A 9,950-nucleotide genomic window follows, 5' to 3' on the forward strand; every position below is an offset into this window, starting at 1 on the left:
CATTTAGAATAAAATACAAAAGATGCTTAGTTAATATTTGTTGATTGGCTCACTCTAAGTGAAGCCTCTTCAGCCCCTGGCGTCTTCTGTAAGTTGGCTGTAAAGTGCACGCACGCAAAACTTGGCCTCTAGTCCCTTCCAAGCAGTTTCTGTAATAACTGTTTCCGTCGTCAGGGCTGCCTTTGAAGCACCATTTGTGCTTATCTCAGATCACTTTCTTAAGTGAGGTCATAAGAAGTATGACTTTTTAAAGTGTCACTTGCAGAACTTAAAGTTTCATTAAAGTTTTATCTACAACTGTGTAAATTTCCTTTCTCAAAAGCATGCTAATGAAATGGGTTCATCTATTATAGAAGATGCTTTAGGTGTTTAAGTGAATGTCCTTCTTTTCCTCATAGCATTCCTGAATCTTTCATAACAAATTGTCTGCTACTTTATTTTACCTATTTAACCAATTTTATCGCATGCCAGGCAATGGAGAAATAAAGTAAAATAAGGCATGGTCCCTTCCCTCAAGGAAATCCTTTTCAGGAGGGTAAAGAGGGGACTAAAAATGCATAATTACAATCCATTGTGACGGTTGCTTCATGGGGCCTTGTTTGCAGTGAGTACTGCAAAAGCACTGGAGGATTAGAGGCTTCCTCAGGGAAGGGAAGACTGTGCCAAGGAGGGCCAGAGAGATGGGCTGGAGGGAGGAGGGCACTCTATGTAAAGAGTGTGGCGTGGCTGGGGCACAGCACGCCAGAGAATGATTCCCTCAGTGGAATGGCTTTTGGATGTTAATTGCCTTTGTCTTCACTTACCAGATTGTACTACTAAGGGAACTGCCATTTTATCTCTGATACTTCAGACACAGAAACATTATGCCAGACAATGATCGAACCCTGACTTTGCTCATGTCTTTGTTTGTTGAGTGTTGGTTGCCTAGTCCTGGTGATGGTTCTTACGTACATTTAAGCATCCTCACTAGCTTTTATAAAATAATAATCGAGCATGCTTGCCCTGCCCTTTCTTATCTTGTCCACAAAACTTTTGGGACTTTCAGGACCAGTCATGCAGCAGCCCCAGCAGCCCCAGCAGCACCAGCCACAACCCCAGCAACTACAGAAGCAATCTCCACAGCTACAGAAGCAGCCACCACAGTCACAGTCACAGCCACAGTCACAGTCACAGCCACAGCCACAGCCGCAGCTGCAGCAAGCCCAGCAGCCACCACCGCCCCAGCCACCACCGCCTCCGCCGCCGCCGCCACCTCCACCTCCACCTCCGCCACATCACCCCTTGACTATTAACCCTCGGTCAGAGGCTGTCAACTCATACTCTTCTTCTGGATCCACCAATGTGTATATGAGACGGCCCAATCCAGTTAGTTCTTATCCAAGCTCTTCACACACTTCTGATACGTATGAAGGCGCCAACTGTATGAACTTCTATTCCACCTCATCCCAAACTGCAGGATCATATTTGAATCCGTCTAACCCCATGAACCCCTACCCCGGGCTTTTAAATCAGAATAACCAATATCCGTCATACCAGTGCAATGGAAATGTATCAGTGGACAACTGCTCCCGGTATCTGGGCTCTTATTCTCCCCAGGCTCAGCCCATGGATCTGTATAGGTACCCAAACCAAGACCCTCTCTCTAAGCTAAATCTCCCACCCATCCATACGCTTTACCAGCCAAGGTTTGGAAATAGCCAGAGTTTTACTTCTAAGTACTTAGGTTACGGAAACCAAAACATGCAGGGAGATACCTTCAGCAGTTGTACTATTAGGCCAAATATTCACCACGTAGGGACATTTCCTCCTTATTCCACACATGAGATAGATGGTCACTTCATGGAAGCTGCCGCTAGATTGCCACCCCACGTGAGCCATCCAAACATAGACTATAAAAATGGGGACCACCACCCGCCCTCTCATATCATGCAGAACTACAGTGCCGCTCCGGGCATGTTCAGCGGCTCGCTCCATGCCCTGCATCTCCAAAACAAGGAGAATAACGTGCTTTCCCACACAGCCAACGGCTTATCTAGGATGGGTTATCTCAACCACAACAGGGCTGCTGCCGTCCAGGAGGGCTTGTACAAATTCCACGAGGCGGGCGGCCAGGAAAAGCAGCCTCCTGCGGCGGAAGAAAACGACGAGGTCTGGTCAGACAGCGAGCAGAGCTTTCTGGACCCTGACATCGGGGGGGTGGCTGTGGCTCCCACTCACGGGTCCATTCTCATTGAGTGTGCAAAGCGTGAGCTTCACGCCACCACCCCTTTAAAGAACCCCAACAGGAACCACCCCACCAGGATATCTCTTGTCTTTTACCAGCACAAGAGCATGAATGAGCCAAAGCACGGCTTGGCGCTCTGGGAAGCCAAAATGGCAGAGAAGGCCCGCGAGAAAGAAGAGGAGTGTGAAAAGTACGGCCCGGACTATGTGCCTCAGAAGACTCATGGCAAGAAAGTGAAACGAGAGCCCCATGAGCCGCATGAACTTTCCGAGCCCACCTACCTGCGCTTCATCAAGTCCCTTGCCGAAAGGACCATGTCCCTGACCACAGACTCCACCGTGACCACATCTCCGTACGCCTTCACTCGGGTCACAGGGCCTTACAACAGATACGTATGATGCCGCCCCTTGTGTGGTTACCTCATTGACAAGACCACGGCCAGCCTGGCCACGGTGTAGTTCTCACGACACGGGCAGTGGGGAAAGGACCCAGTACTCATGACAGATGTGGTGGGAAGAACCTCGGCTGGCCCGCAGACACAGAGGCCAGCTCACCATAGCACTTAATTTCCACTGACTCCCGCCCGAGTGGTCACAGGTGGCATCTGGGCGAAAGACCAAAGCATTCTATGCAAAGAGAAGGTGGGGAAGAAAGTGGTCCACCATGTACATGTTTAAACACTGGTTCTGTTACTGGGCGAGAGGATGTGTAAATGTCACTTTCTTCCCCCTCACAGCGTTACGCGTCTGTGACCACTTTTAGTAATGCCAGGCTTGCAGACTCACACGCAGATCGATCGAGTACTGTAGCGGCGCGGTGGCAGGGCTCTCGAATGCCGTCTGGTGCTGAACATACGATGTACTGAAATACTGGAATTACGGCTTTTTAACATGCAGTTTTTACTGTAATCTTAATATTAACTTCTATTTATCAAAATAGTTCCAGGAAACAACTGAATAGACAGCAAAACACTGAATTTGTTTGGATGTTCTAAGAAATGGTGCTAAGAAAATGGTGTCTTTAACATTTAAAAATTTAATGCCTTTATATCAAGATGCTATTATCAGTGTACTCCGATGCCCTTCAATATTAGGGGTACCTTTTCACTCAAGTTTTTATCATAATTACCTATTCTTACACAAGCTGTTTTTAAAATGAGGACATTTTAAAGGCCCCTGGATTTTGTTCCAGTGAAGTCCTTGTAGGACAATAAACGTATATATGTACATATATATATACACACACATATGTATATGTGCACACACATGTATATGTATAAATATTTTAAATGGTGTCTTAGAAGCACTTTGCCTACCTAAGCTTTGACAACTTGAACAATGCTAAGGTACTGAGACGTTTCTGAAAAAGTTTACTTTCCTTTTAAAATGCGAAGTCGGTCTTTTTTAAGGAAAGGAAAGCTTTTAAAATGTTTTTGCTTTTATCCATGCCTCTGCTGATGAGCAATGTGTCCATTTTTCATACAGCCAGTTACATCCAAAAGGGGGCTTACTGGGTTGACGGGAGTACATTAGTCTACAAAACATGTTTTCTGGTGCTCATCTCACATGCTATACTGTAAAAGTTTTATACACAGTTGTATGACAAGTTCATTGCTCAAATATGTAGTTTTAAGAGTTTTCTATCAACTGCAGTAATAATTAACTGCGTGCCACAGACTCAACCAAGCTGTTCAGTGACGCAAAGCGACTTCATGGATCTGTGTGCTCTTCAGCGAGCTGAATGTCAGTCTGCCTTTTGTTGATAATTGTACATTGTGATGTTGTCACTTCTTAGCTTAAGTGTCCTCTTTACCAGGAAGACCGAGCAGACTGATGCCTGCATAAGATGAATAAACAGGGTTAGTTCCATGTGAATCTGTTAATTAAAAGGAAAAAAAACAGGCAGCTAGTTTGCTGTAGTTGTTTTAAATCATTAATTTGTATAAAGAAGTCAAAGAGATGTAAAATAAGTAAATTAATTGTAAACAAAACTTTTTTAACACAATGCTTTAGTATTTTAGTACTGTAAAAAAATTAAATATATACATATAGATATATATATATATGGATTTGAAGCAGAATTTACATCACGATGGTGCTACTCAGCCTGCTACAAATATATTATAATGTGAGCTAAGAATTCATTAAAGGTTTGAGTGATGTTCCTACTTGTCATATACCTCAACACTAGTTTGGCAATAGGATATTGAACTGAGAGTGGAAGCTTATAGCATCGTGTACCATCATTTTTTTTCCAAGACTTACTTTTTTATTATTGAAAAGCATACCTTTTTTGTCAATACTTGATTTCTTAGCAAGTATAACTTGAACGTCAACCTTTTTGTTCTAAAAATCAGGGATATTTCAGCTCATGTTCTCCTTCTGCCAATATGTCACCTGTGTTTATGTCAAATTGTTGTAGGTTAATAAATATATTCTTTTTCAGGGATTTAACCTTCTTATTTTGAATCCCTCCTATTTTGCTTGTAAATGTCCTAATGTAACTAAATCTAATTTTATAAATCTGTTGACTCTTTTTATTGTAAAGAAAAACATTTTAAAAGTTTGGGGGAATATTTTGACTGTTTCAAGCAGAAAAAAATTACATGAAAATAGAATGCACTGAGTTGATAAAGGGACAATTGTAAGGCAGGAGTTTGGCAAGTGGCCGCTGGCTAGAGTCTTTCAACTCTCTAAATAAAGATGCTTTGACCCTGTAATCAGGGTAGGTACAGATCCGTAAGGACTTCCCCCAAAAGGCAAAACACTTAGGGGTGTGGTGTGCCATCATCGACCTACAATTACATTTTGGTCTGAGTACATTTTTTGTTTACTAATATTTCAAATAATTTCTCAATCAAATGAACCCTTTGGGTTTCATTGGTCAAACCTTTCTTCATAACATGGCTTCTGTCTTTTCAAAAACTTTCTCTAGTTTCTGTCTGTGACCAATTTACAATCATTTCAAAAACATTGGCTTTGCATATATTAAACCACATGATTTTAGTATTTTGCATATACCATATATCTAACACCAAATATTTGGTTACTACATGCACATTTGTTGGTTTTGAATCAGCCATCCCTACATAATTATTTGTTTTTTATGTTATCCACTGTCACTTGTCAAACTGCTGGCCAGCAAGAGCAGGAAGTATAGTTAGGGAGATTGAGGAGAGGTTAGGTAGGGAGAAGAAGAAGTTAAGTGGCATATTGTAAATATCAGATCGACATTTGTAAATATAAAACCTGACTCAGAATGAATGGAAAGCAGATCTCCAATTTGCTTATATAGGAATATCAGGTTGACTATGTAGCCATACTTGAAAATGCTTCTGAGTGGTGTCAACTTTACTTGAATGATTTTTTCATCTTGATTGACGCACAGTGATGTACAGTTCACTTCTAAAGCTAGTGGCCAACTCGTGTAGGAAACTTTTGCAGTTTGACACTAAGATAATGAGTTCTGTGTGCATTTTTCTATGCTTTTTTAAAAACTTAGTTTCATTTCATTTTCATGAGATGTTGGTTTGTCTATAAAATCTGAGGGTGGTTATAAATACTGTAAGTATTGTAATGTTATGAATGCAAGTTATTTCAAAGTGTTTATTATTATATCATTCCTGATAACGCTATGTGAGTGTTTTTAATAAAATTTATATTTATTTAATGCACTCTAAGTATTGTCTTGTTGAAGTTTCTGTTTACTGCGTAAATTACTGCCATCCTGATGAGGGAAAGGGAATGAAAAGAATTTGTTTTTTAAAGATATTTTTCGCCCCGGCTGGTGTGGCTCAGTGGATTGAGTGCTGGCCTGAGAACCAAAGGGTCACCAGTTCGATTCCCAGTCAGGGCACATGCCTGGGTTGCAGGCCAGGTCCCCAGTAGGGGGCGTGCAAAAGGCAACCACACATTGATGTTTCTCTCCCTCCCTACCCCTCTCTCTAAAAATAAATAAATAAAATATTTAAAGATATTTTTAGATGGTTATTCTTAATACTAAACCATATCTAAAGTAATAATATCCATATAATTATGGCCAAAATATTTCTCTGGTTGATTAGTCTAGATATTCAACTTTTCCCCCCCAGTTTTCTATTCATTCCGTTCACCTTACATGTGTAGCCAGTGTAAGTAAGGAACAGAGCAGCAAGTACCCTGGCTGACCTTGGCCTGACCAGCCTTTCCGTATCGGAGGGCCATCGGTGACTGCAGGTACACCACATCACTCTGGTCGAAGGCCAGCACTGACATCGGATCCACATCTTCCTCTTCACGCCCACTCTTCTCAAGAAAAGTTCTTCTTCCTGCCCGTCCAAAGGCAGGTCATGCTGGGGAGGAGGTGAGGGGAGAGGTGGCCTGGGAGGCACCAGATTGACATGCACGTGCATCCTCACACATCCCACAGGGCTTCAGGGAGCCCGAGGCCAGGTTGTCCTCCTCCCTGCCCCTTGTCTGTAATGTGAATCCCCCCTCTCACAGCCCCAGTGCACGCCTGCTGAAACACTTCCCAGTAACACAAGGTATTAAACCCAGGAATTAGGTGTAGTTATGTGTCTTTCAGCCCTTCTCCCTTCCAGCCCAACCTCCACCCTTTCCCAAATTGACAGAGAAATTATTTTCATCATACATTAAGGGAATCCCTTTCCCATATTCCCCTCTCTGTTCATCCTGGGCCAAATTTGATTTAAATAGTCATTCCTGAGCCCAGGAAATGACTGCCACTTAGTAACCTTTGAGCTTAACTGGGTGATTCCGCTAGCACTCTACACAAAGACAGCACAGTAAAAGAAGCAGCAATGTCACTTAAATGCCAGCCCTTTAGGAGCACTGCCAACTTCATTTCATCATCCATCCTCTGGCTGAACTTGGGGAGCTTCCAACTCTTCTCATTGGCTAGTTTCCCATGCCCAGCGCAAGGGGAACTTAAGATTCCAGGAGCTCAAGAGCTCCCCCTGTCAGGGCCCCATCCACATCCCAACTGGCTGAGGCAGGTGATGCTAGTGCCTTGTGCATGAGGGTGCAGGCAGCCCTGCTGCTCTGAGCCTGCAGGTGGAATTTAATGGTCGACACAGCTGGAAGTGACAGATGAGCCAGCAGTCACAAAGCTTTACTGGCCCCTTGCATTTTCTGTAAATAATTGCCAAGGATGAACCTTTTCACGTAGGCAGCTGAGCACACAGCTGCCCTGTCACGCACACGGCCACTGCTCCTTCTTCAGTCTGTCACAGGGTAAGCCAGTTGAGTTATCATAAAGTCCTGCTCCGGGTAATTCTAGCTTAGCTTTGACATCCTGCCTGGTTCTACTGCTTTGTACTTGCTCACTGTGTGAGAACTAGATTCAGTGAGAAGACACCCTGGTTTTGCTGGGTGAAAGGCCATGTGGAGGTGAGCACCAGCAGAAAAGGAAGGGGGGGGAAGCAGCTTTTCTTTTCCAAAATCAATGTGATGGGAAAGTGCTTGCTGCAGGAAGACACTCAATCATTAACTTCAGCTCTTGGCCCACCAGTAAGGGGTTGGGACTATCTCCCTGCCTTCCCCCCCACCTCACCCTACCCAGAACCACACTCTCCCGCTGGTAGAGGGGTGAGAAAACTTTCATAAAAGATACCGAGATGGTAATTAACTGCAATTATAGATTATTTCAGTGTTAGCAGCACTCTTCAGTTTCAAAGAACAAAGATACTTTTGTTCCCATATATTCAAGGCCACCTACCTACATTTCCCTCTCTTACCAGGCAATTTCTCACAAATCTTTGTGCTTGTCTAGCCAACATTCGTTCTTGAAAGGGGCCACTCTTTTCCTTGCATCTACACTTGACAAATATGCTTTCTTTGGGGGCTTTCTTTTATGCTGTTTCAAAAGGAATTCCTCTACTCAGTTTGGCATTTTACCCTCTAATCAATTCTGAATTCAAACTGAACTGAGGGTTCTACTTAGGTGTTGAGTAAAATGGTAGTTACATAAAGATACTCCACTTCTTCCCTGCCCCCACACAAATGAATTCAGACCATTTAAATTCATAGAATTAAAGATTTACAGGCGTATTCACCAACCGCTTGCTTTTATCCCTTACAGCGAATAGTCATGCGAATAGAAATGTGAGTGTTGTTGCGTGAGACTTGATACGCTCTTGCTGCCCTCAGTCCTTCTCTCGTGGGCAGCTCTTGATTTAGCTCTGAGGACTAGGATGACGTGCAAGTAACAGTGTGATGGAAAGTACCTGGTGTTCAGTTCTGCCTTGCGGTGTACTAGTTCGTGCCATGGAACTTCATCTGTAAAACTCAGTAAAACAGGAATGTGCTGAAGATTAATGGGCATGTAAAACTTTAAGCATGGACTAGAATAAACTGTTATTCTTACACAGGTTTTCATCTCTCCTTGCTTCATGCCTGGAGGGTCATTCCACTGACCATACCTGAGTGCCTGTCTAGCCGACTCCTGCCGTTCCCCCTGCCTCCTCGCCATGGGCAGCACCCCTGAGCCCCATACCTGAAGAAACAGTTTGCATAACTGCAAAGCTCCTGATCATGAGGCATCATGAGGACCTCAAAGCTAAAGAGAAGATGATGACAAAAAAGGGAAATAACCCCCTCTCCTGTAGTTTCATAAACCCTCGGACTGAGTTTCAGATGAGTTAATAATCCCCTTGCAATTCTATGCCAATTCCAGTAGTTGGAATGATGTCACAGTTTCTAACATTCCAAAAACTCAAAGACTAATGAAAAGCTCAAACAATTTGAGTTAAAAGCAGGAGAAAAAAATTAACCAAAGAGGAAAAAATAAGTGATTGAGGAAATTATAATATCTTTATTTCCATTACTTGCAATGTCACCTGTTAATAGGTATATTTCATGAATAAATGTTTATAATATCCATGTTTCACATATGTGTATTGTAATGAAATATTTTAAGACAGAGTATGTTGCAATGGAAGGCAAACACTAGATATGTTTTAAAGGTTATATATCATTGATTTTGAAACATTTCATCTTTGTATTCCATAGGAGATGGTATACAATGAAGAACTGTAGCTCTGGGTTCAAGGCTTTGCTCTGCCAGTTAGTAGCTGTGTAACCTTAGGCTAGGTACTAATCCTTTCTTCTCCTCAATTTCTGCATATAGAAAATGCAAATAATAACACCTGCCTCACAAGGTTGTTGTGAGGAAGAAATGAGTTCATTTAAAGCATATAGAAAGAATTTATTTAAAAAGTTATTATAATTATGTTTCTTAATTCAGCTCAGGCTGTTCTTTCTTACCGTAGTGGTTTTGTGTGCATTTTCAAGTCAGAAGTGCAAGAGAGAAAGTGCTTACTAACTGTACAAAATCATGGAGAAGCCGTTTGAGTGAGACCTTAGGGATCCCATATCTTAACCCCCTGGTTTTATGTAATCATTCCTTCAGTCATTCACTCGCAAATATGTTTAAGCACCCACTCTTAAAAATGGTGTCAGGTACATTTCTAGGACTTAGGCATCCAGCAATGAAAAAAACCCAGTAAGTCCCTATCCTCCTGGAGTTTATATTCTAGTTGACAGACATTGGCACAGAATAAAGGAAAACTGCACTAAGTGTCATGGGGAAAAGTAAGTCAGGGGTTGAAGGAAGGAGTGCTGGCTGTTGGGAAGGATGGAGGATTTTTAAAATATAGGTTTTATCAAGGAAATCTCACTGATAAGCTAACATTTGAAAGCAGTAAAGATGCAAGCCATGTGGATATTTG

General features: G+C 42.5%; 1 protein-coding gene across 3 annotated transcripts in view; it reads left to right on the forward strand.

The window, feature by feature from the left end:
* Positions 1–3,576, forward strand: part of TET2 (tet methylcytosine dioxygenase 2) — a 115,845-nt gene extending 112,269 nt beyond the window's left edge. For all 3 annotated transcript variants that reach the window (XM_053922061.2, XM_024574945.4, XM_045183646.3), the window contains one exon: positions 1,046–3,576. In XM_053922061.2, coding sequence (XP_053778036.1) covers positions 1,046–2,622 — 1,577 coding nt within the window. In that variant the 3' untranslated portion in view covers positions 2,623–3,576. The remainder of the gene's footprint in view (positions 1–1,045) is intronic.
* The last annotated feature ends 6,374 nt before the right edge of the window (positions 3,577–9,950 follow it).

This window comes from Desmodus rotundus, chromosome 4 (assembly GCF_022682495.2).
Source record: "Desmodus rotundus isolate HL8 chromosome 4, HLdesRot8A.1, whole genome shotgun sequence".
Lineage (NCBI taxonomy): Eukaryota > Metazoa > Chordata > Mammalia > Chiroptera > Phyllostomidae > Desmodus > Desmodus rotundus.